This window comes from Leuresthes tenuis, unplaced genomic scaffold (assembly GCF_036924035.1).
Source record: "Leuresthes tenuis unplaced genomic scaffold, fLeuTen1.0.hap1 SCAF_7, whole genome shotgun sequence".
Taxonomy (NCBI): Eukaryota; Metazoa; Chordata; class Actinopteri; order Atheriniformes; family Atherinopsidae; genus Leuresthes; species Leuresthes tenuis.
The window spans coordinates 2,281,118-2,307,253 of record NW_027325361.1 but is presented as its reverse complement, the minus strand read 5'-3'; the positions used below and the strand labels follow the sequence as shown (position 1 = coordinate 2,307,253).

The 26,136-nt window shown below is 42.6% G+C and overlaps 2 protein-coding genes across 7 annotated transcripts; both read right to left on the bottom strand.

Annotated features, from left to right (window-relative positions):
* Positions 1-47: 47 nt before the first annotated feature.
* On the bottom strand, positions 48-6,176 carry LOC140311494 (uncharacterized). 3 transcript variants are annotated; one of them, XM_072388879.1, is made up of 5 exons: positions 5,833-6,176; positions 3,960-3,992; positions 2,611-2,901; positions 1,377-1,490; positions 48-287 (listed from the first exon to the last, which is right to left on the bottom strand). In XM_072388879.1, the coding sequence occupies exons 1-5, from the start codon at positions 5,867-5,869 to the stop codon at positions 124-126; spliced, it is 639 nt and encodes a 212-aa protein (XP_072244980.1). In that variant the 5' UTR covers positions 5,870-6,176; the 3' UTR covers positions 48-123. The 3 variants fall into 3 exon arrangements, with proteins under 3 accessions (XP_072244980.1, XP_072244977.1, XP_072244979.1); XM_072388876.1 differs by having other exon boundaries at positions 1,203-1,490; positions 5,833-6,172; XM_072388878.1 differs by lacking the exons at positions 3,960-3,992; positions 5,833-6,176 and adding an exon at positions 2,996-3,085 and having other exon boundaries at positions 1,203-1,490.
* A 4,675-nt stretch (positions 6,177-10,851) lies between these two features.
* On the bottom strand, positions 10,852-17,315 carry s1pr1 (sphingosine-1-phosphate receptor 1). 4 transcript variants are annotated; one of them, XR_011916904.1, is made up of 3 exons: positions 17,236-17,315; positions 12,478-16,094; positions 10,852-12,426 (listed from the first exon to the last, which is right to left on the bottom strand). XR_011916904.1 is itself a non-coding variant. In XM_072388874.1 (2 exons), exon 2 carries the CDS (start codon positions 15,970-15,972, stop codon positions 14,851-14,853), a length of 1,122 nt encoding a protein of 373 aa, XP_072244975.1. In that variant the 5' UTR covers positions 15,973-16,094; positions 17,236-17,315; the 3' UTR covers positions 10,852-14,850. The 4 variants fall into 4 exon arrangements, 2 of the variants coding, with proteins under 2 accessions (XP_072244975.1, XP_072244976.1); XR_011916905.1 differs by having other exon boundaries at positions 10,852-12,316; XM_072388874.1 differs by having other exon boundaries at positions 10,852-16,094.
* Between the last annotated feature and the right edge of the window lie 8,821 nt (positions 17,316-26,136).

The window sequence follows — 26,136 nt, the reverse complement described above, 5'->3', positions numbered from 1 at the left end:
CCTGTCAGTTTTTATTGTTTGACAACATCAGAAATATGGGTCAAAAAAGGAGAAACATAGTTTTTTATTGCACTTGTGTTCACATCAGATCCTCTGACTCTGTACATCACTTTTGTTCTGTTCCTAGTTGCAGGTCTGGCCGAGCGAAAGGCTGCTGTTGGTCACCTGGATGGTGACGTTTCCTCCGTTTGCGCCAACAGTCGCCCAGCTGCTGCCTCGGAGCGCCTCCAGCTGATCATCACTCACTGAGACTTTGCAGTCGACCAATGAGGCGACTCTGCTCGCATCTGCAAGCATCAAACGCACCAATCGGAAAATGAAAGCTGCTCGTCGTCATATTCGTGTCCAAAGACGATCTGCTCTGGGTTTCTAAAGTTCGATGTGGTCACAGAGTCAGCTGGGGCCGAGCCCCCTTAACCCTTTAGGCGCCAGAGGTTTTTTTTTCGAAAATCCTTGATTTTGACAAATCAATTTCAAAAGGCTTAAAACTGAAAAAAAAAGGCTATATCTTAAAACTGATAGGAGATAGAGACTTTCTGTAAACTAGAGAAATGTTAAGGATGACCCAAAGTTTATGTAGGAAGCAAATTGACACACCTAATTTGCATATTATGACGTCATGGGGTGGCGGCCACCTTGGATTATAGAATTTTTATGAAATTTTCATGTTTCAATGATGAAACTGAGCTGAGCCCTCGAAGCAGTCCTGTTGGACAGCATGTCACATGGTAGTCTTGTAATAGAATTAAATAGAAATGGCCTCTTACCAAGAGGTCCTTCTGTGTCACAGGGACAACAGAAATAACCGATTACATGCAGCACTTAGCCGTTAGTCTCATAATGGTCACAAATGTGCACAGTTTGTGAGTTCGAATCTGCACACAAATCACAAAGAATTCGAACTTTATAACTTTACACATTAAAAACTGCACAAATATTGATGTTTTACTGTCAGATTTTCACCCTCAAAGTCACAGATACGATCATTTTCATGTCTGAAAAGCTTCTTGTTTAAGGGCAGCTGGAAAACTAGGATTTGAATCCTAGAAATAATCCAGAAGTTGGAAAGACATTTTTCTCTGAGACAAAATAGCTCATCACCCCTTGATTATAAAACATAGACCTTCATTTACTTTTTACTAAAGATGTGATAAAGACATGAATGTGTTTGAGCTGTAAACATTCGATCTTTGCAACCTTACCAACTACAAACACCGTCAGGTGGTTGCTGTGCTCAGAGCGGATGTAGCGGTGAATGTCCGGGTCATACGTGCACGTGATGTTGAGAGGAAGCAGCAGGGAGGGCTTCTCCCAGATGGCCAGCTCCTTGCCGGTTATATTCCTGCTGCAGGAGCCCTGTGTGAACTCATACTGACCTTTGTAGAAAATACACTTGGAGAAAGCCGCGGGCGGTGAGCAGATGACCTCGATGCTTTCAGGGTGTGAGACAAAGCGGCGGCTGATTGAGAGACTGGGACTGGGTCTGGTACCTGCAGGGGGAACCAGACAGGCTTAATGTCTAAATAGATAAAAAGATCTAACTTGAAGCCTGTCTGGGACCTTGCATAGCAATATGGACTCTAGTTTTAAAGGTGACATATTGTGTAAAACTCCTTCTTCCTGCTCCTGGGAGCATATATCAGGGCGTCTGAAGTGTAAAACTCCTTCTTCCTGTTCCTGGGAGCATATATCAGGGCGTCTGAAGTGTAAAACTCCTTCTTCCTGCTCCTGGGAGCATATATCAGGGCGTCTGAAGTGTAAAACTCCTTCTTCCTGCTCCTGGGAGCATATATCAGGGCGTCTGAAGTCACCAGCAGGTGTAAAACTCCCCAAAAACACAACCCTGGTATTTATTTAGTTCCCCTTTGTATGAAAGTTCCTCATTTAACGAGCCGTTCTGAGTCCTTAAGTTGGCCCCGCCTCCTCTGCTAAGCCCCGCCCCCTCACATCCACCCTGCTGGACGGATGAAGCCAGCTTCTGGTGGAAATTTTCTGCTGTCAGCTGTACTGAGGAGCATGCATCTTCCATCCAGCAGCAGCCTCAGAGGATATAAGAGCCCAGTGGATAAACTATATCTGAGGCTAATGTTCCAGCAGAGTTAGCTAAAGACTGTGAATGTGCAGCAGCCACTTTTCATCCCACTGCTTTAACAACTTGGTCCAGTTCAACGCTGGACTGAAGGAACTGAGCCACAAAGAGGATCAGTTCCAGCTCTCAGAGCCTGAACTTCAGAGCAGGGAAATGGAAGCATCTGAGAAATAACTCCTCATGGTTTATTTACTGATTTATTTCCTCCTTTAGCAGCAGCTAACGCTAGCAGCTAACGCTAGCAGCTTAGCTAATGAAGATGGCGTACACCAACTTCTAAGGAGTCACTGCTGTTCCTTTCTGAAAGATGAACATTATTGTTCCCACATTACTTGTTAACTGAAGCTGAAAACAGACTCTTCTGCTTATACCAGCAGGTATTTTGACCAAAGTATGTCTCATTCATTTCAATAAGACCTCAGAAAAACGTGATAAGTTGTTAAAAAAAGACTGAATATGTCACCTGTCGTCCCCTTATTGCGGGAAATGAAGATAAAAAGTCTGTAAAGTGGTTTTCTCACCCCAGACGATCACATTCTTGCTGTCGCTGGACACTGAGGTGTATTCCTGGAGCCTGTAGTCACACCTGATGGAGATCATGCTGCCCACCGGATGCTGTCCCAGCAGCACCTTTGACGACAGGTGGAAGACGCAGACGTATTCAGTGGCTGTCATCACCTTGAAGGGGACGTCAGAGTGTTTTCTGAACAGGCGACAGTCTCCTCCTCTGTAGTCAATGGGTAGCGTGCAGCTGACATCCAGTGACTCTCCTTCTGTGATGTCGTTGGTGCTCATCAGAAGACTTGGTTTGTCTGAAAAAGGACAGTTTTCACTTTGTTGATGGAAAAAAAATCAGGTTTATGACCAGTTTATTATCCTTAATTCAGATATTTTAAATTTCCTTACCTCCACCAACCGAATTGGCCGTTAATTTGGCATAAACACGATCTTTCTTTTGTCATTTTGGCCTTAAAAGATGCAGTAAAAGCACAATTTCTGATCAGAAAAGACTTTCTAACCCTGGTGGAAAATAAATGTACTAAGTTTAATACATTTTATCAAACTTACTCATCCTAAATTAATGATTAGTCAACTTGGAGTTCACTATTTTGGAACAACTAGTTTTGTGCTCAGTATATTTTTGTTGTAATTAAAATTGCAGGAAAGCAGAATTTAAAGTGCATTTATTGTACTTTTATGAGTTAAAGTGGAACTTAAATCGTACTTAGTATACTTAAGTATATTTCTACTAATTTATATGCTTAATTAACATTTCTCTCAATTAACTTAATAATATACTTTGTTATTACTGTAAGAGTTGAAATACAAGTGTAAAAAGTGCACTTTGGCTCAAATGTCTATTAGAATATCATAAAACTTAAGTGCATTCAATTGTATATTAATATTAACTGTAATAATTCTGAGAATACAACTTTATTATATACAAACATGAATAAATAAATACACTTTACACAGATGAAAGTTAAATTAACTAAAAGTATATTTTCTTTTAATATTTTTCAATGAAGTGAACTACAGTTATTTTGTGTGAAAAGTGTTTGAATGAAATTATTTAAATGTTTACATCAGAATACTTCAAATTAAATCAAATGTATTTATTAGATACAGTTTTTAAAAAACGCAGCAAAGTGCTGTACAGAACATAATGTAATAATAAAACTAACAACAACAATTAAAACCTTAGAAAAATGACTTCCTTACAGAGTGAGAAATAAAACAAAAAGGTATTAAACCTGCTAAAATTATTAAATATATCTTAAAGAAAACAAGTCCTTAGATGTGTTTTCAACGCTTTTTAGTTAATTAAGTAAATCTGAAGAAGATTTTCCAACATGGAAACTTGACTCACCTGACCAGACGTACCTGGCAGCAGCCGTCCAGCCTGTCAATCAAACGGAGACAAACAGGAAGTCGATGCAGGATATTTGGTAGTTAAACAGATGTTTCTCAGCTCTTTTATCAGGTGAGTGAAAACGTTGACTCACAGCTTATTTATTCATTCTTTTTAGCTTATCTTTTTATTTTAGTCAAAGATTTTAAAACCACATAAGTGGAATAAATTGAGTTCAGTCTGAGAAATGTTCATGTATTGGTGCTGTGTTCCTGCCTTGCTTCATTCCTGCTGGACAGACAGAAGTTTTATTTTGGTTTAGGTGACTTTATGAAGAACTATATGTTCTTCAGTGCTGTGGTGTGCCACAAGGTTCGATTCTTGGGCCCCTTCTTTTCTCTCTTAATCTGCATCTTTTAGGCTCTATTTAAACATGGGAAATATATATGTTCTTCAGTGCTGTGGTGTGCCACAAGGTTTGATTCTTGGGCCCCTTCTTTTCTCTCTATTTAAACATGGGAAATCCTTCCACCGCTATGCAGATGACTGTCAAATTTATATCCCTTAAAAGTGTGATACCTCTTACTCCATCCAACTGTTATTATCATTCTGCAGATGGTCCAGAACGCGGTGTCTGGTCTTGGATCAGCCTAAAAGAACACATCCCCCCTCTGTTCATTGAACTCCTCTGGCTGCCCTTAGCCGCCCGCATCAGGTTCAAGTCCCTGATGTTAGCTACAAAGAGCTTAATGGAACGGCTCCATCTACTTGAATGCTCTTGCTTCTGTCCCAACTGGGTCCCTCCGTTGGTCCCAGGATTGTCGTCTAGCAGCTCCTACACCACGCCTAAGACAATCCAAACTCTGTTCATGTGTCGTCCCACGATGGTGGAATGACCTACCGAGCGCTACCAGAACAGGGGCGTCACTGTCTATCTTCAAGAAGCTCCTGAAAACCCAGCTCTTCAGAGAGCATCTCCTATCCCAGCACTTACCTTGTACTTCCCTCCCCCCTCTATCTCTGCACTTTATCTTTCTGCACTTCCTTCTATGCCTGCACCCTATCTCTACTCTGTCCCCTCTGACAGAGTCGGACTCCTGGGTTCCTTCTATGGAGCTTATTGTTAGCTTTTTATAAAGCTGTTATATCTTCATTTGTAAGTCGCTTTGGATAAAAGCGTCTGATAAATACAGAAACACATTAGAGCGCCTCAATGACATCAAACCTCCATCTGAACCCTGCAGATGCACAGCCACAGACGCACATTTGTTGTCATGCTTTAGCCGACAAAAGACACCTCCACAAGCTACCAAAAATGTAGATGTAGAGTATGTAATGTTACAGAACCTGACAAGAATCAATAGCTTTTTAAATATGTGACAATACAACAACATTAAATGTTCTAGTTTATCTGTAATAGTTTCACAGTTTCTGAAGGATCTGACTATTTTTTTTAAAGAAATATACAGTAAAAGAACTCGGTATAGATATCTCCTCACACACCAGATATTCACATTAAAACTCTGTTTTTTTTGCCTTATATTGTGTTTACATCTAAGTTTGAACATCTTTTAATAAAACTGTTACTATTTCATTCTTCAGGTTAACTTTGAATTTAATAATATCTCCTGTGAGTCACACACTGTTTGCAGGTTATTATTTCTGATTTATTCATTTCGCGCCAGCATTTTATTGTTGTTGTTTTTTTAAACCAACAGTCTAAACATCAAAAATAATCCAGAATGAATCTTTTCCACTTGATAATCATGGTTTTATCTTTGATAAAGTTTTAATTTGTTTGGATTAATAAACTAAAATGCAGCTAAAAGTCGAATTATTCTCTAACTTAATAATAAATCCTTCCAGGAACATGAAATAAATACGAACTCACAGCAGAGAAACAGCGTGAAGAGCAGAATCAGATCCATCTGATGAAGTTCGGAGCGACTGATCGGATCCTTCTGTTTACTTATTAACTCCTCTGACACTCAGTTTACTGACCGGCCGGTTGTTTGTGAGGCCTCAACATGTCAGTTCAAGCACAAAGTCTTTTCCTCAGTGATTTTTAAACTGCTATCAGCTGCTGAGTCTGTATAAGTCCGCGGTGACGTCTGCAGATGTCTTCATCTGTCTGATCAATGGTCCAAAACTCTAAAGACTCACTGACAGAAAAGGTCTGGAGACATTATGTCTCTCAGAGGAAAAAATGCCTCAACTCTGGTTGGGACAATAAGCTCCACCCCCTCTTTCTGCTCACCTTCCTGTCTCTGACAGATAAAAAACAACTAAACCTGACAAAACCTTAAACAAATGAAGAATAAACTGTCCAGTCAAAACATCTCAAGGTCCAGAAGAATTTAAGCTTCTTCTTCTCACATATAAAGCTCTTAATGACCGAGCTCCATCACATCTTAAAGATCTCACAGTTGGATATTTCCCCAACAGAGCACTTTGCTCTCAGGCTGCAGGTTTCCTTGTGGTTCCCAGAGTTTCTAAAAGCAGAATGGGAGGCAGAGCCTTCAGTTATCAGGCCCCTAAAAGCAGAATGGGAGGCAGAGCCTTCAGTTATCAGGCCCCTAAAAGCAGAATGGGAGGCAGAGCCTTCAGTTATCAGGCCCCTAAAAGCAGAATGGGAGGCAGAGCCTTCAGTTATCAGGCCCCTAAAAGCAGAATGGGAGGCAGAGCCTTCAGTTATCAGGCCCCTAAAAGCAGAATGGGAGGCAGAGCCTTCAGTTATCAGGCCCCTAAAAGCAGAATGGGAGGCAGAGCCTTCAGTTATCAGGCCCCTAAAAGCAGAATGGGAGGCAAAGCCTTCAGTTATCAGGCCCCTAAAAGCAGAATGGGAGGCAGAGCCTTCAGTTATCAGGCCCCTCTCTGTGGAACCAGCTGCCAGTTTGGCTTCAGGAAGCAGACACCCTCTCTACCTTTAAGATCAGGCTGAAACTTTCCTTCCTGATAAAGCTTATAGTTAGGGATGGCTCAGGTGAGCCTGAAACATCCCATAGTTCTGCTGCTATAGGCCCAGCCTGCTGGGGGAGCTCCCATGATGCACCTCTCCTCCCTCTGACATCATTGCTGTCATTAACTTGTGTTTCTCTCTCTCAGCAGGTGTCTCTGGCCTGGTGTTACGCTGCTTGTTGTCCCCTCTTTCCTGTCCTCTCAGCCCCAGCTGGTCCAGGCAGATGGACCCTTCCTGGTTCTGGTTCTGATGGAGGTTTCTTCCTGTTAAAAGGGAGTCTTTTCCTCCCACAGTCGCCTCGTGCAGCTCAGGACGGGGAATTTGATCAGAGAGAAGTTTCAGTGCATTTTATAATGTGTTTAGATGCTTTAATTCACAAACAAATCTGCAGGAATGATGTGAAGAATCATGACGGAGCAGAACCTCAGAGGTGTCCAACAGCTCATCAAACAAAAAGCAAAGAGGCCCGACTGTTAAACTGATCAGTTTTGGCTTCGGGTTCTTCTGTGAATCAGCTGTGAGAAGTTTTCCATGTTATAAGAAGGAGAAGACCTTCGTTTTATCCTCTTTGTTGCACCGTCTGCTGAAGTCGGATGAAGCTGCAGTGACCTCCTGAGACCACAAGGGGGCAGCACACTCCACACCTCCTCTGAAGACGCTGTCTTCTGTTTTCTTCCAGTGTTTGTTTGGTGCTTTTTCATTATTTTAAAGATTCAAACTTTACATTTTGTGATCAAACTGAAACAAGGAAGCATAAAGACACCTAAAAAAATTAATAAAAATCAACATAATGATGCTGAATTTAACTTAAACAGCTGCCCTGATGTTGATGGAAATGACATCTTTACAGTTATTTCACATTTATTCAGCCTTTAATATCAATAATACATCCATGTTCTGTTTGTGGTGAATGTTTCTGGCCCAGTTCTGGCCTTCTGTCTCAGAACTATCAGACAAATTAATTTCAAACCTCCTTTGAACCTTAAATCGACGTCCAATCAGCCGCCAGAGTTTCCGTTCTGGTTGTGTTTTAGTCTGATGGGGGAAAAGTGTCAAAGCCAATCAATGCTTACACATCTCAGATGAGTCTGGATCCGTAACCATCAGCTCACCTTGAACTGGACCTCCAATCAGAGGAGGAGCTTTTATTTATATCCATGTCTCCCTGTGGGCTCAAACACAGGGGGTCAGAGGTCATCAGCTGGGACGATGGCTGAACCTCATTAACAGCGACAGTCAGAGGCGACACACAAGCTGAGGCCCAGACAGCTTTATGTGTTTCCCTCTGAACCGGGACTTATTCCACCCAAGGGGGCTTTAATGGCTGGGGAGGGGTACAAGGTACATTTATTGAGATGTTTAGGTCATAGCAGACAGTTTGAACCTAAGATATTTCGTGTTTCTCAACCTTAACTGTAACGCATTCCTAAAAAATTGGGATGGAGGCAATTTATGGCTAAAAATGAGATTTAAAAACCACGATCTGGTCCTAAAGCAGCCTCCATGACAGGCTCTGAGGAGCAAAGATGTTCAGAGGAGCTCCAGTTTGTGTTTAAAACAATGTTCCTCAGAGAAAGACTGGAAGGGATCTGCATATTTCTGCCTCTACAGAGCAGAATATCATTAAAGCATTCAGGGAATCTGGAGGAGTTTCAGTGTAAAGGACGAGGGAGCAAGCCTAAGCTGGACCCCGTGACCTCTGACCCCTCAGACGCCGCATCAAGAACCGTCCTTCATCAGCAGCTGATAGAAGCACATGGACAAGGGATTACTGTGGAAACCTTTGTCAAGCACCACAATACAGAGCTCCATTCACAAGCTTTACTGTGCAGAAAAGAAGCCTGATGTTAACCTCGTCCACTTCTCTGGGCTCGGAGGCGTCTGGGATGGACCGTCACACGGTGGAAACGTGTGCTGTGGTCAGACCCATCAGTATTCCACATCTTTGTTGGAAGAAATGGAGCAAAGAGCAAAAGCAGCATCCAGCCTGCTGTCAGCAACCAGTCCCTGCAGCCAGGCTCTGTGATGGTATGGGGTTGGATCAGGGGGCAAAGCTCATTTCCACTTCTGTGACGGCAGCATTAATGCAGAAAAGCTCACTGAGATTTTACAGCAACATATGCTGCCTTCAAGGCCACATCTTTTCCTGGGACGTCCCAGCATTGTTCAAGCAGACCATGGAAAACCACATTCTGCCACAGTCCAAAGGCCTGGCTGAGGAAGAAGAGGTACGGGTGCTGGACTGGCTGCCTGCAGTCCTGACCTGTCCCCAGCAGAGAAACAACCACCCCCCCGCCCTGCTGCACACCTTAAGACCTGTTTAAGGAAGAATGGGACAAAATAACAGCTGGAACTCTGCATCACCTGGTTTCCTCAGAGTCAGAATGGCTTTAAGTGTTGGCAAAAGGAAACAAAGTGGGAAAAGATTCACTGTCCTGACCTTTTTTTATGGATTCAGGGTTATTACAGTGTTATTGTAAAAATAATCTCCTCTTATTGAGTGGATCTGAGTGCTTAAAGTCATCAGTTAAAACAGAATAAGCAGCTGAAAGTAGAGGATAGAAGTCAAAATAGCTCGAATTAATACATAAAATATATAAAGTATGCACATAAAAAACTAAACGTAGTTCATGAACGGTGGAAATATTCAGCTTCAGAGGCTATAAATGAACAAACTGGTGTTTAAACTACAACTTTATGGTATATTTTCTGACTCATAATTCATATTTTTTTTCCCTTTTCTCTGATTTGTTTTTATTTTGCCTATTTTTAGGCATTTTTTGCTCGAATTTGATGGTGTTTTTTCACATATATTTAAAAAAAAAACAAACACAGAAACTATGCAAATATGTGTTAATTTCCTCTGCTTTTTACAATTATTCTCTTTTATTTCAGTTTTATTTGAGTTTATTGAGTTCCCTGATTTTCAGGATCTTTTCAGACTCGACTGGTTCAGACACAAACTGCTTGTTTCTATTTATTTCTTTATTAAGTTCTAACAAACAAGCAAACATTCAGGAGTTAAACAGTGCAGACAGACAGAGTTCAGGCTGGACCTTCAAACAACTGTTTGAGAACAAATAAAAAGGAATTAATTGATTAATCAATCTGCTCCGGATAGAGAATGAGCACAAGTTACACGGCAATGGAAGCTTATTCTTTCCAAAAATTGTGTTTTTCACAGGAAACTCGCTTCCATTTTAACTCTAAATCAATCGATACAGACTTCAGTCTGACTGTTTAACGCAGTTGTTTTATTTTTGGAAGGAATGGGCTTCCGTAGCTGCAGCACGGCCAAACAATCCTTCCTCCTCTTTGATATAAATTAATCGACTACGCCGACGTCACAACAACAGCGACACAAACAGGAAGTAGAAAACACATTCTGACCCACAGTTTCTACAACTTTACACCATCAACTTTTTACAAAAAACATCAGAAACACTCGTGAATTCAGAGCTCAGCTGCAATCAAACATCACACAGCAACAAAGAGGGTTTTTATAACTGATTTAAACCTGACCTGATCGGTTGATCGACAAGGAATTGATCGTTTACGATACTGATGAGCGATTAGCTTGTTCTTTTGGAGAGTTTTGTTTTTTAATGCACATTTAGTCACATTTAATGGGTCGGAAACAATGTGTTTAGGATTGAATTGATACAGGAGATCCCATCCTTTTCAGTTTATGCATTAAAGACCTTCCAGATGTTGGCCTACAGATGTTTGCTGTTGTTCTTGTTTCTGGTAAAAACCCGTGACGGCGTTGCTGAAAAGCTATAATCAACATTTAAAGGGTCGGAAACAACGTGTTTATGGTTTAATTGAGACAGGAGATCCCATCCTTTTCAGTTTATGCATTAAACACCTTCCAGATGTTGGCCTACAGATATTTGCTGTTGTTCTTGTTTCTGGTAAAAAAAAACCTGTGACGGCGTTGCTGAAAAGCTATAATCAACATTTAGTCACATTTAAAGGGTTGGAAACAATGTGTTTATGGTTTAATTGAGACAGGAGATCCCATCCTTTTCAGTTTATGTATTAAACACCTTCCAGATGTTGGCCTACAGATGTTTGCTGATGGCGCTGTTGTTCTTGTTTCTGGTAAAAACCTGTGACGGCGTTGCTGAAAAGCTATAATCAACATTTAGTCACATTTAAAGGGTCGGAAACAATGTGTTTATGGTTTAATTGAGACAGGAGATCCCATCCTTTTCAGTTTATGTATTAAACACCTTCCAGATGTTGGCCTACAGATGTTTGCTGTTGTTCTTGTTTCTGGTAAAAACCCGTGACGGCGTTGCTGAAAAGCTATAATCAACATTTAAAGGGTCGGAAACAATGTGTTTATGGTTTAATTGAGACAGGAGATCCCATCCTTTTCAGTTTATGCATTAAAGACCTTCCAGATGTTGGCCTACAGATGTTTGCTGTTGTTCTTGTTGCTGAAAAGCTATAATCAACATCTTGTAAAAAGTATCAGCTTGGTTGTCAGCAAATAAAAACAAACTTTAGCTGTTTTTCTATCAAAAAGCAACTCTTTAGATATTAAGGAAAAATGGGAACTGGAAATGAAAGTTGTTATTGGAGATGAAATGTGGACGGAGTCATAAAAACACTCATAGCTGTAGATTAATGATGAGATACTTCAACAGACCTTCCACTACAGCCAAATATGAGAAAAATAAATCTACCACTGAATCCATTAGAGTATAAACTGGGTTTGACTCCAGGGGAAGTCCAGCTGTTACAGATGTGTGGCAGGGAGAGTGATAACCCTGGGTTGGCTTCAGCCTCTGCCTCCACTAACGAATGTTTATTTAATGGAAAAGATAACGAGAAAAGTTTGTGGAACCATGGATTTGGTTAATTTGGGTAATTTCTCACTTTGTTGGACGGATGGATGAAGTGGTAACAGCTGGAGTTCCTGGTTCCAATCCTGGCTGTGTGGAGTTTATGTTTTATCCAAAGCAACTTACAGGCAGGCAGGTCAGGGGGGTCTTGCCTAAGGACCCCTACTGGAGGTAACACCTTTCATGCAGGGTATTTGAACCCAGGTCTATGCTATCACTATGCTATCACTATGCTACCACTATGCTATCCCTATGCTACCACTATGCTATCACTATGCTATCACTATGCTATCCCTTTGCTATCACTATGCTACCACTATGCTATCACTATGCTATCCCTTTGCAACCACTATGCTATCCCTTTGCTATCACTATGCTACCACTATGCTATCACTATGCTATCCCTTTGCTACCACTATGCTATCACTATGCTATCCCTATGCTACCACTATGCTATCACTATGCTATCCCTTTGCTACCACTATGTTATCCCTATGCTACCACTATGCTATCACTATGCTATCCCTTTGCTATCACTATGCTACCACTATGTTATCCCTATGCTACCACTATGCTATCCCTTTGCTACCACTATGTTATCCCTATGCTACCATTATGCTATCACTATGCTATCCCTATGCTACCACTATGCTACCACTATGCTATCCCTATGCTACCACTATGTTATCACTATGCTACCACTATGCTACCACTATGCTATCACTATGCTATCCTTCCTGCCACCGTCCAAAAACATGCAAGTTAAGTTAATTAGTGAAAATTAACTAAATTAACTAATTAATTAATCTAAAATTGTCCCTCGGATGGTCGTTTGTCTCTATGTGGATGTCCAGGATGTACCCGCCTCTCGCCCAATAAGCAGGATAGGCTCCGCCCCCCCGCAGGTATAGAAAATGGATGGATGGATATATTGATTAAAAAAAAATCTGTTTCTTTCTTAAATAACAGTCAAATATAAGTAATTATTCATTTCTCAATAGTTTTTTTGTGACTTCAAGTGTTGTTTTACCTCAAAGAATGATGCTGCCTTGAGTTTTGGATCCTTGTAGCTATGGTTTGGCTTCCATCAGTGTTCCCTTGCCGTAGATATTTTGTTCCCTCAAAATAAGTTCTCTTTTGTCTAAAAGTAATACTTAAATGTTCCCTTTCAAATTATTATATAATGGTAAGATTTGCACCCTTTAGCTCACTTTAGTTTGCTGTAAAATTCCTTAGTTCCCTTCAAAGGAAGCTTTACGATTGCATCAGCGTTCCCTTACAGTCATTTTTCATTTCTCTCAGAGCACATTTTGCTTTCTAACAACAAGGTTTGTCTTCTATCACAGAAAAACTTACATTTTCTTGCAATAACTGTTTTGTTCCCGCTAATTAAGTTAAGTTTTCTGTTCCCTCACAGCATTTTTTTTCTATTTCCAGCTTTAAATTTGGTCTTCCTTTGCAAAAAAAGCTTGTTTTTGTCATGTTGGAATAACTTTTCTGTTCCCTTACAGAACATTTTATTGTTTAGAAGTTTTTCTTTTATAGCCTTCACAGTACTTTTGTGTTACATTGTCATATTTTTTTGCTCTTTCCTTGCAAAACATTTCCATTTTCTCTTTTTTATTGTTTTATTGTTTATGTTTTCTCATAATAACCTTTGCAAAAAAGCTTGTTTTTGTCACCTTGGAACAAGTTTTCTGTCTCCTACTTTCTCTAACTCTGTCCGGGGGCTTAGTTTTGGGGGGTGTCCATTTGGCAAGTGGACCTTGAATTGGATTGGTCGGTTTGCTGAGACGCCAAGTTGTTCCTCGTCTGTTGTGTTTTGTTTTAAGTGTTACTTTTTATCAGCATAATCTCAAATAAAATCAACTGAATATTGAACTAATTTAGCAGGTAACATTTAAACGTTAAGATCTGAACTCTTAAAATGATCAGAAACTGCCCGACAGTCGACTGTTCGCCGAAACAGTCCCGGATCAACTCGATGACACTAAGATCCATGCATCCATCCATTTTCTGGGTCCGGGTCGCAGGGGCAACAGTCTAAGCAAAGAACCCCAGATCTCCCTCCCTCTTTCCAGCCACCTCCACCGGCTCTTCCAGGGCGAGTTGTTCCCAATCCAATCAAGAGATACTGTCCCTCCAGCGGGTCTTGGATCTGCCTCCTCCTGGTAGCTCCTCCCCCTATCCCTTCAGAGGTCAACGAAGGTCAACTGGTAAATTTAGTAATTTAGCAGAAAACTTAGTGGCGACTTAAATTCTCACCAAAATGACCATCTAATATTGAGGTTTTTAACTCGATCAAGTACTTTCTTTACTTAGTAAAATAAACTGTTGTAGCTCAGGAGCAACAGCAACCATTTTTAGTCTCAATTTTGACATTTCCACCTGTTTTAAATATTGTTTTCGCTCATTTTGTAAAGGAAATATTGGATAATTTAATTTCTTCCTAGAAAATGGTTAAATTTGTTTAAAAAAATCTACGTTTCGGGGGCTAAAATCCAAAAAATGTACGTTTCAGGGGCTAAAATCCACGTTTGGTCGAGTGAAAAGCAGCTGAGGTCTGAATTCAGAGGTTTTTAAAGACAGTGGACAGAAAAAAAAAAACACATTTCCATGAATTAATTTGTATTTCTTAAATATTTGATGGCTGTGTGTTTAAGCGCTACATGTTCTAGTTGTTCTTAGAGGGTGAGTATAAAGTCCGATTCTTCTATGAAACCTTCTATGAAGCTCAGGAACCTTCACGATGCGCCGAAAGGCGTCAGGGGTTCACTACGGTTCGGTCGTGTGTGTTGTTCAGCGAAATGTTCTGCATCACGAGGACGTTTGGGGGGGGGGGCCACGTTCTGGTCTGACCTGGTTCTGAATGGAGCAGAACCGCACTGATCCACATGCAGAAGGTCAGATGACGTAAACCGGAGCGGCACGTGCGATCCTCCTGCAGCTGACTGAAGGTTGTGAGCTACAAACAGAATGTGGACTTCCTCTAACTCGCTGGTTCCAGTTTAACCAGTTTGGAAGTCTCCATATGTGCTGAGAGACCCGATCAGCTGAGGGTTCGTCTCCTGTACAAACACAAACTCCCCGTCAGAGTTTAGGACGATGAGGTGACGTTCCCCGAGGACACTGCCGTCGTCTCTTTCGGCGAGTACTCCGTCTCCTCCTTGTTGGGGTGGGAGGAGTTATCCGACTTGCTGCGGCTGAACTCCGCCCCCATTATCGGCCCCGTGAACTTGGCTTTAGGCCGGAGGCAGGCGGTGCAGCACATGAGCGTCTTGAGGAACGCTCGCCGCATCTCGTTGCTGGTCAGCGTGTAGATCAGCGGGTTCATGGCGGAGTTGAGGACGGCGAGCGCCAAGAACCACTCGGCCTTGTAGAGGATGGGGCAGCTCAGCGTCTCGCAGGCCACGTCCAGCAGCAGGAGGATGAAGAGCGGCGCCCAGCAGGCGATGAAGCAGCTCAGGACGATGATGACGGTCTTCAGCAGCGCCAGCGACTTCTCCGAGCTCTTGCTGTTGGCGCTGGTGTTGCCGCGTCCGTTGGAGACTTTGCGGAAGACGAGTTTGCGGCTGCGAGTGCGCACCAGAGCGTAGATCCGGGCGTAGAGCACCACGATGGCCATGAGGATGATGCTGAAGACGGTGGTGCAGAACAGGATGTAGGTCTTGTGGTAGAGCGGCAGCACGGTGGAGCACTGCGCCATGCTCTGGATGCAGTTCCAGCCCATCACCGGCAAGCCGCCGAGCACCGCCGCGATCATCCACACGGTGCTGATGAGCAGGAAGACGCGACACGTGTTGCCGTTGTTGTGCAGCTTCATCTTCAGCATGGTGAGGTGGCGCTCGATGGCGATGGCCAGCAGGCTGAAGACGGACGCCGCCAGCGCCACGAACATGCTCCCCTCCCTGAAGAACCACTGCGTGGGCGTCAGTTTATAAGTGTTGGCGCCCGACAGCAAGATGTTGGCGGTGTAGACGACGCCGGCCAGCAGGTCGGACAGCGCCAAGTTCCCAATGAAGTAGTACATGGGCTTGTGGAACTTCTTGGTCCTCCAGATGGTGGTCAGGACCAGGATGTTCTCCAGGATGATGAAGCAGCACACGATGATGAAGACAACCGAGTCGGCCTTCAGACCCGAGTCCTGCTCGGGTTTGCGGAACTTTCCGGTGTAGTTGTAATGCGTGGCGATCAGGTCGGAGTAGCTGGGCTCAGCCATGGCCTGCAGCTGCAGCAGGAGTCCAGCAGGGGGCGCTGCGTCCTCAAACTTCAGTCCTTCATGTCAGGTGGTCGCCCTGAGGAGGAGCAGAGAGAGTCCTGCTGCAGGAGGAGGTCATGGTCCTGCAGACGGAGGCGAGAAAGTCTGTTCATTAGCAAATTAAAACTCTCAGACTGAACAACAGAAGCAACATTTGAAGCCACAGATGAACAAATCTCATCCCGTCAGACTCCATAAAACATCTTTCAGATTCTGTCAGACGACTCAGAAACTTTCTCTGTTTCTAATCAGCAAGAAACACGTCTAAAAAGCTCCTAAATCCAAGTCAAATCAGCTTTTAAAGCCAAAACTGACGATTTACTCCCTAAATTCACACAGAATTCAATACAAAGCATCAGTGTGAGAGCTGAAAAACACTTTAAAACATTAAAACCTTTGAGGAAAACACCAACATTAACAGCCTCAAAGGATTTAGGATGAAATCATGAACTAATCGGACGCAGCAGCATGTTTTAAATTAATTTACAACAGAAACACATAAAGAAGAGCAACATTTTGGCATTTTGGAGCTTCCGTACAGTCAAAAATCTCCAGAAATTCATCAAACTGATCCAGTAAAACCAGAAACTTTGAACGGATTTCACTTTCAGGGACTCAAACTCACATTTTCAGTCCTTTTTAAAAACCACTCATCCAAAAAACTCATTTATCTCAAACAGATCATTGGCGCCACAAACACAATTAATACGTTTGTATCTGCAGAAAACGGAAAGTCGACCCTGAAACATATGAATTTAATTCACTTTAAGGACAGAAGTCTCCTGAAATCTCATTTAAATTCACTCAGGAATCATCTAAAGTGTCATTTTTAAGTTTTAAACGGAGAAAATTAGCGCTCACACTTCTTTAAAGACAGAGTTTCACCTCACAAACTGTTTTATTACAACAGAAAATATATTTTCCGGTTGTTAAAGTGTTAATTTAAAGTTTTCCGCTGCCTGCCCTGTTAAATCTGACGGTTATTTCGTATTTAAAGTCTCTTAAAGATTTCGTTTTAAACGTAAAATCAGGATTTTTCCCATCAGACTTACCTAGATTCAGCTCCGTTTTCTCTGCTCCTCAAACATAAAAACGACTTCACGAAGCGCGACTTTGGTTTTTATTTTAACTCAAACGAAACGTTTCGATTCGGTTCTGGTGAAGCTTGAAGCTGATTTGACAGTTTTCACAAAGTTCTGAACAAATATGAAGGTTTTTTTTTACCTTTACAGTCAGAGTCCGGAGGAAAACAGTCCGACAGCAGAATGAAGGAGGGCAGAGACACACGAACACACCGAAACACACGCGCACGCACTGAGGAGGAGGAGGAGGATGAAGATGCTGCCCTCCTCCTCCGTTTTTCTTCAAATTATTCATCGATGTTTTTTCATTCACAAAAAAAAGAAAGACTTAATTCATTTTAAGGTTTTGGACAAAAACGCCTGATTACTGAACAAAAACTGAGACAAAACACAGAAACAGTGAGTAGAAAACTAAGTGAACCCTCCTGGTTCCACAGGAACTAAGAGGGTAAGAAGCAGCCAGCTGCTGCTGATCAATGCTCTGATTAACTGATCATCAGTCAGTGTGAGCAGCTCTATAAAAGCAGAAGTTCTGTCAGTTTAACACGATGCCAAGGAGGAAAGACATCAGCAATGATCTCAGAGAAGCAGTTGTTGCTGCCCATCAGTCTGGGAAGGGTTATAAGGCCATTTCCAGACTATCTGGAGTCCATCATTCTACAGAGAGAAAGATTATTCACAAGTGGAAAACATTCAGGACAGCTGTCAATCTTCCCAGGAGTGGACGTCCCAGCAAGTTCACCCCAAGGTGAAGAAGCCCAGAGCTACATCTCAGACTCTCCAGGCCTCAGTTAGCATGCTAAAGGTTAAAGGTCACCCCAAGGTGAAGAAGCCCAGAGCTACATCTCAGACTCTCCAGGCCTCAGTTAGCATGCTAAAGGTTAAAGGTCACCCCAAGGTGAAGAAGCCCAGAGCTACATCTCAGACTCTACAGGCCTCAGTTAGCATGCTAAAGGTTAAAGGTCACCCCAAGGTGAAGAAGCCCAGAGCTACATCTCAGACTCTACAGGCCTCAGTTAGCATGCTAAAGGTTAAAGGTCATGACAGCACAGTTAGAAAAAGACTGAACAAGGATGGCTTGTTTGGAAGGGCTGCAGGAGAAAGCCTCTTCTCTCTAAAAAGAACATGGCAGCACAGCTTAGGTTTGCAAAGCTGCATCTGAACAAAGCTCAAGACTTCTGGAACAATGTCCTTTGGACAGACCAGAGCAAAGTGGAGATGTTTGGTCCTAATGCACAGCAGCACGTTTGGAGGAAACCAAACACAGCAGATCAGCACAAACACCTCATACCAGCTGTCAAGCACGGTGGTGGAGGGCTGATGATCTGGGCTGGTTCTGCAGCCACAGGACCTGGGCACCTTGCAGTCATTGAGTCCACCATGAACTCCTCTGGATACCAAAGTATTCTAGAGTCAGATGTGAGGCCATCTGTCCCACAGCTAAAGCTTAGAAAAACCATAACTGAGCAAAGGTGTGTTTATTTTCTTCGTTGACTGTATCTGTGCAGAGGATATGATGCAGTTTAATGATCCATTCAAACAACTAGAAGTGATCACATATCAGTATTTACACCAACTTGGTTCTCAGTCTGTCATCCTGCTAAAATAACCTTAAAAAGAATCAAATACAGCAGAAATATCTGTAACACAAACACAGGACCTGGGCTCCTCAGTGTTTCCAGTAATCTGTTGATTCCGCTCTGATATGAAGACAGAAGCTTTGCACAAATTCACAAAATGACAAAAACAAAAAGTTGTAACAGCAGAAATAAATATATGACTGTGTTGTTAAATTTATTCAGATTTATTCAGATTTTGCTATTTATATTCATACACAAATATACACAGAATTAAACCAAATGTCCTTCAGATACCAAGATTTCTTCTTCTTTTTCAGATGGTTTTTATTTGTTGTTTCCCCAGAATCTGAGAAATCTTTCAGTGAAATTTCAGGAGACTGTTTTAAAGGTAATTTAAGGTCCAGACGAGTAGTTTTTGACCTGTATTTACCTGTATAAACGCACAGAGCATTTAGCAGGATTGTTTTGTGCTCTGACAGGTTAGAAACTCCTGGAAATAAATTCCCACCAGGCTTTGATGCTCCAGGATGGGAAGTCAAATCACTGCAGGGCACAAAAAACCTCACACCTCTGAGGACTGATGGTGTTTCTGTCTTTATTGGATCTGTGGGATGTCTGTGCTGTGACCTCACTTCCTGTTCCAGACCTGCAGGTCAGCTGGTTTTACTGGAACTGCTGGATGCTGATGGCTGAAGTCATCCCTGTTGTCTGTACGGATCAGAATCTCACGGGGAAACACTGGAAATACATCATAAATTCAGTGGGAATGTGGAGATAATGGTGGCTGATGATAACTTTCCTGTTATATTTCCTTTTTTATGTTCTGGGCTCTCAATGAGAAGAGCCCAGAGAATGAAAAAAGACTCAGATTTTAGTGTTTATCTAGTTTCAAAGTGGAAGGTTCAGTTTCGGACTAAATTACATTAATTCATTTGTAAATGCGACCTTTGAGGAGTCCTGGAACAAAACTGGGAAATATTTTGATTATTCAGGCATCAGCATCAAATTTAAGTGACATCACAGCAGTGGGAGAGTGATTCTATTCTGGAAACATGCTAACGTCTTAATAAATGGACGATACTGTTTATTTCCTCATATTTCCAGTTAATGTAGATCTGCTGCTGTGTTTGGGATCTTTGAGGTTTGCAGCATTGGTTTCTGCACAGCTCTCTTAAGGTCCCACCACAGCATTTCAGTCAGGCTGAGGTCTGGACTCTGACTGGACCATTGCAACACCTTGATTCTTCTCTTTTTCACACATTCTGCTGTAGATCTGCTGCTGTGTTTGGGATCTTTGTCCTGTTGATGAGCCAGTTTCAGCCCAGCTTTAGCTGTGGGACAGATGGCCTCACATCTGACTCTAGAATACTTTGGTATCCAGAGGAGTTCATGGTGGACTCAATGACTGCAAGGTGCCCAGGTCCTGTGGCTGCAGAACCAGCCCAGATCATCAGCCCTCCACCACCGTGCTTGACAGCTGGTATGAGGTGTTTGTGCTGATATGCTGTGTTTGGTTTCCTCCAAACGTGCTGCTGTGCATTAGGACCAAACATCTCCACTTTGCTCTGGTCTGTCCAAAGGACATTGTTCCAGAAGTCTTGAGCTTTGTTCAGATGCAGCTTTGCAAACCTAAGCTGTGCTGCCATGTTCTTTTTAGAGAGAAGAGGCTTTCTCCTGCAGCCCTTCCAAACAAGCCATCCTTGTTCAGTCTTTTTCTACCTGTGCTGCCATGACCTTTAACCTTTAACATGCTAACTGAGGCCTGTAGAGTCTGAGATGTAGCTCTGGGCTTCTTCACCTTGGGGTGACCTTTAACCTTTAGCATGCTAACTGAGGCCTGTAGAGTCTGAGATGTAGCTCTGGGCTTTTTCACCTTGGGGTGACCTTTAACCTTTAACATGCTAACTGAGGCCTGTAGAGTCTGAGATGTAGCTCTGGGCTTTTTCACCTTGGGGTGACCTTTAACCTTTAGCATGCTAACTGAGGCCTGTAGAGTCTGAGATGTAGCTCTTGGCTTTTTCACCTTGGGGTGAACTTTGACCTTTAACATGCTAACTGAGGCCTGTAGAGTCTGAGATGTAGCTCTGGGCTTTTTCACCTTGGGGTGACCTTTAACCTTTAGCATGCTAACTGAGGCCTGTAGAGTCTGAGATGTAGCTCTTGGCTTTTTCACCTTGGGGTGACCTTTAACCTTTAACATGCTAACTGAGGCCTGGAGAGTCTGAGATGTAGCTCTGGGCTTTTTCACCTTGGGGTGACCTTTAACCTTTAGCATGCTAACTGAGGCCTGGAGAGTCTGAGATGTAGCTCTGGGCTTCTTCACCTTGGGGTGAACTTGCTGGGACGTCCACTCCTGGGAAGATTGACAGCTGTCCTGAATGTTTTCCACTTGTGAATAATCTTTCTCTCTGTAGAACGATGGACTCCAGATAGTCTGGAAATGGCCTTATAACCCTTCCCAGACTGATGGGCAGCAACAACTACTGATGTCTTTCCTCATAAAACTTGAAAATGTACTTTTTTTCCATATGTCCTGCGGTGGAGTCTTACTGGCACCACATTGCTGCTGGACATGTGACCAGTTAGTTCCCAGTTTGTTGAAAACGGAGCTGAGATGAACAGAAAGTGTCGGGGGGGGGGGGGGGGGGGGGGGGGGGTGATGGGGGTTGTGGGTAACAAAGGCCTCTTTCCTCGGCGCTGCTGACTGTATTCAGGATCTGCATAGCTGAGCGTCACCATGGCGACGGCTGGAGGGGAATGGGAGCCGAGCAGCAGAGCAACTCCGACAGCGAAGGACAGAAAATAATCCACCTCCAAACTCACAGAAAGAGAAATAACCGGCTGATGCGAGTTAGTTGTGAAGCAGAAGCCTTAAAGAAGTTAAACTTGACATGAAGGTGGGGATAAAACGGGTCCTAATTCTTGACTCAAACCAAGATTGATCGGGAGTAACTTTGAGCACTAAAGTGTTCGTGGTCTTGTATCTTCTCTGGTTTTAATTTGGGTCTCGATCAGTTTTATTTTCTCCTTCTGATCTGAGTCTTGTTCGTGGTCCTGAACCTCGTCTCCATCTTCCTCGCCGTCGGTCCTCTCGGGTCTCTAACTTTCTGCTGCAGTGAAACTTTAACTGCTGAACATCTGCAGCCTGTAATTATGGTTTGGACTGACTGAGTGTGTGTGTTTCGGCCTTCGTGTATGTCTGTTCAAGTGTGTGTGTGTGTGTTTGAGTGTTTAACAGGAAAGCATTAGCCAACTTCTTCCTCTCTGACTTCCTGTGATGTGATTCGTTGTTTCCCTGGCGGTGAGGAATGTGGCAGCTCGCCATCGCTGCCCTCAGAGAGAGGAGGGGGACGAGATGGATGTTTCTGTTGTTTAAGAGGAGAAAACTCAGAAAGTTGAATCTTGTTTCAGGGTTGTTCATCTTCATGTGTGTGTATTTGTGTATAAACAACGTTGTGGGGACATGTTTCTGTTAAATAAAACTATGTTGAGAGGACCTGAGTGCATTCTGGGGACGTAATGAAAGTTTAATGGATACGGTTGGATTAATATTACTTTTGGTTCCAGTCTTGGTTCTGTGTTTAGTTCTGGACCAACTGATGTACCCGATCTAATTATTGATTCTTAACTTGGTCCTTCGGTTGACTTCAGCCCATTTTTGGTCCTTTATCGTGCCTCTAATCTTTTAGTCCACGGTAGTGTAAACAAAACTTATTCTGAAACCATTAAGTGTTGCCATTCCAGTCCTCGCTTTGGCCTTCAAAGAGATGTTTGAGGGTTCAGACTGATTCAGAACGACAGAGTAATGGTGGGTGCATTAAAGCAGCCATGTTTGCTGCTTTGCTGCATATCCTTTACTCACGATGACTGCTTGAAGTGGGCGACTGATGACATCACCAGGTGCTGAGTATCTTCTCAGGTGATGCTCTCTGAGCCTCCACTGCAGCCACCTTCAGCTCCTGCTGTTTCCTGCTGGGCTCATCCTATAAAGGGGAACTCCGGTATTTTTAAACCTTATTTCTGGCATGAAATACGTTCATCTGCTCACCAAGAACAGTTTGGTGAAAGTCGGCGTCCTTCGGAAGATATTTAGATAACTGGAGATCCATATAACGGAAGTGAACGGGGCTTAGAGGATGCAGCCTCTAAATAAGGCATTATCTGTCTTTATTTCACCAATACTTTAAGAAGAATGAATGAATGAACGTGTGCTATAGCTCTGTTAGCTCAGAGCTGCTGTTATGTGGCTACTTGCAGCTAAAGGAGAGCTAACGGAGGGATTTCTACACAGGCACTCTACTGGGCCCACTTCATCGTGTGAATAGATGAGCGTATTTCATGCCAGAAATAAGGTCTCGGTTTAAAAATACGGGAGTTCTCCTTTAAGTTTCTCCTTCAGCAGATAGAAGCTCAGCTGGATCTGAAACAGCTGGATCTAAGTCAGCTGACGGGCTCGGCCATGTTTCAGCTCTGAGAAACTCTGGTGCTGCTCAGCAGGATGTTTGGATCATTATCTTGTTGCAGGATGAAGCTTTGGAGGCATTTATTGGAACTGGAGCAGATCAGGTGTTTCTATCCAGCTCAGAGTTCATTGAGAAGCTGCCTTCAGCAGCTCCATCATCAGTGAAGATAAGTGAGCAAAACCTGTGGCAGCAGAACCTGTGGCAGCCAGACATGCCCACGCCATCACACCCCCACCACCGTGTTCAGCAGAGCAGCTGCTATGCTGTGGATCTTGGTTCCTGTTGGTCTCCACACTTTCCATCACTCTGATGCAGGTTCTTCTGGGTCCAGACTGTCCAGAACACCTTTTTTCCAGAACTCTGCAGCTCCTTTCAGGACTTTTTGGCAAACTGTGACGTGTCCATCCTGTTTCTGTGGCTAACTAGCGGTTAGCATGTAGCAGTGGCTAACTAGCAGTTAGCATGTAGCAGTGTAGCCGCTGTGTTTCTGTTCATGAAGTCTTCTGTGGACAGTCGTCTCTGACAGAGACACACCTTCCTCCTGAAGATGGAGGCTTCTTCTTCTGTCTTCTTTGGCCTACCAGAGCGTTCTTTCTTCTTCACGATCTTCCAGACAGCTGATGTTGGTATTCCTAAGGTTTGGCCCATGTCTCTGATGGTTTATTCCGATTTTTCAGCCTCTGAACAGCTTCTTTGACCTTCATTGGACAGCTTCTCTCACACCTGAGTAACCACATAGTCCCACAAATTATGGACCCTGATTTTAGAGGATCAGAGGGGGAACTCGGAGAAACTCTGTCCCGAACATGATGGCGGGAGCTGTGTTCAGTTATTTATCAGACTCATCTCAGGGGGCTTCACAGACCAAACACACAACAGGAAACAGAGTCCATGTGGTTAATCTGTGTGGTGTTTCCAGCTCTTTGGTGTTCACCACAAACAGTGAAGCAATGACTTCAAGGCCTGCCGAGTACAGCTGCTTGGATCTGTTCATCGGGTCTGTTTTCAAAGTAAACACTGAGGATGGTCACCAGCGCACAAGCCTGCGGTTACAGAGAAACAGAAGCAAAGACACTGGTTTAGGGTTTGAAACAGTCAGATATTTCCTTTATTTATGGTGTTTAACATTAATTTTGTATTGCTGAACAACTCTGACATTCCCACAGAACTCAAGGCTAAACACAGTGTGAATGTTCTCCTTCCCGGATCCAGAATGAGTCGTGTTGACGAAGCACTGCCCGGTTGTTTAAGGCTGGGCGGAAACCCCCTCATGTTCAAGTTCAAGATACTCAGTCTGAGAGGAGTTGAATGAGTTTTTACTGCTTCTGGATGTGCTTCGTTACATTTTCAGCCTGTTTACAGTCTGATTTACAGTCTTTTTTTTCCCATTTAACGTCATTTTCTTGTTCCAGACTGTAGATGACTGTTTTGGGTTTGAAGCAGGAGGTTAAATGAGAGTAAAAGGCAGAAATCAATACCAGTATAAATGATTAAATAACTTCCATAGAGAGCATCTGTGTGCCCACAGACAGCCACCGCAGATTTCCTGTCAAAGTGTGCTAATTCATTAGATTTATTCTCAGAATATCAGTTTCCATATTTTGATTTTATTGTTATGTTAGAAAAACAGCAGTGAATCAATTAATTATATTCAGATTTAAAACAAAAAATCTTATATATTCTCATTAATTTTCCAAGAATTGCTTTATTCTCTAAATATGCTTTTTGTTTCTTGCAGAATTTTTACTCTTTTTTAAAGTTTTTTCACTTTTTCTCCGTGAATAGCAGATAAAATTATGATTTCAGCGCCACTAAATAACAATTATTTGTTCAATTGTATGAATTCATCTTGCATTTAACAACATACAATCTGTAGAATTTAATCAAAAATGCAAAATTATTAACACTTTTTACCTTCCAAAACCTTCTAGAAATTAATAAAATTAAATCTTTCTCTAAATAAACAGATAATAGATTAAACATATTAGTAATATTTAGATTTTTACCTTTAAAAATGGCTATATATTGACATTATGCAAGTAAATCTTTATTAAAAAACACTTTTTATCGTTTTTGCATCAATGCAAATTTCAATAACAAATTTTTGTTTTGATTGATCAAATTTAGAATCAATATTTCAGATGGAAAATATCTTGAAACTGTGCTAAATTCAAGCTAATTCAATTCATATCCTAAACTTCCTCCTAAAATACTTTGGAAACCCAAAACACATCAGAATGAAGTGTTCACCGAAGAGAGATTTAACAGATTTAATGTCATATTTCTAATTTACGAGTGAAATAAAAATGTTTTTGGGGCACTTTTCTCCCCCCTGAAGTTATCCGACCATCGACCCAACGTTACTGCTCCTGTCTGACCAGCACTCTGTGATTTGAGTTGTGTTTAACCAGCATTTGAAATGTCTCTCATGACAGAGAAATAAGCTCTTGATCTTATTATCATTGCAGCCTTTCTCAGGGTGACGTCGGCTGTGGTTTCAAAGCAATCTGGAGCTCCGCCTCGACTCTTTTAACCTGTTTTCTGCCCTTTCTAAACCCTCCCAGCGAGTTTCTGACCTTGCAGTTGGAGTCGAGATGCCGCTTTTTGGGTATTTCTACACTTTTTGATCGCAGTAAAACCTTATTTTTTTTGTTTTGACATTAGTTGGCTCCTCTCTGTCGTGACGCTGCTGTGGAACCGATCAGGACTGATGTGATTATAGAGGAGGCCGAGGCTGGATGTCCCAATCTGGAGGGGTACAGGGGTCACCGGGTGGTGCGTAGGTGGTGCACGGGGGGGTTCTGAGGCCTCTGCAGCACATCGGGGTCCTCTTAGCATTCAGTAGAGCGCTCATTAGACATGCAAAGCTGCAGTGTTGGAGCTGTGGGCCTGAATGAGTCGCCTTTGTCCTGTAATTGGAGATGGTTCTGTGGGAGCTACAAAAAGAGAGCAGGGCCTCCTCACCCTTTCCACTTCTCTCTGATTCATCCTGTCCTCCCT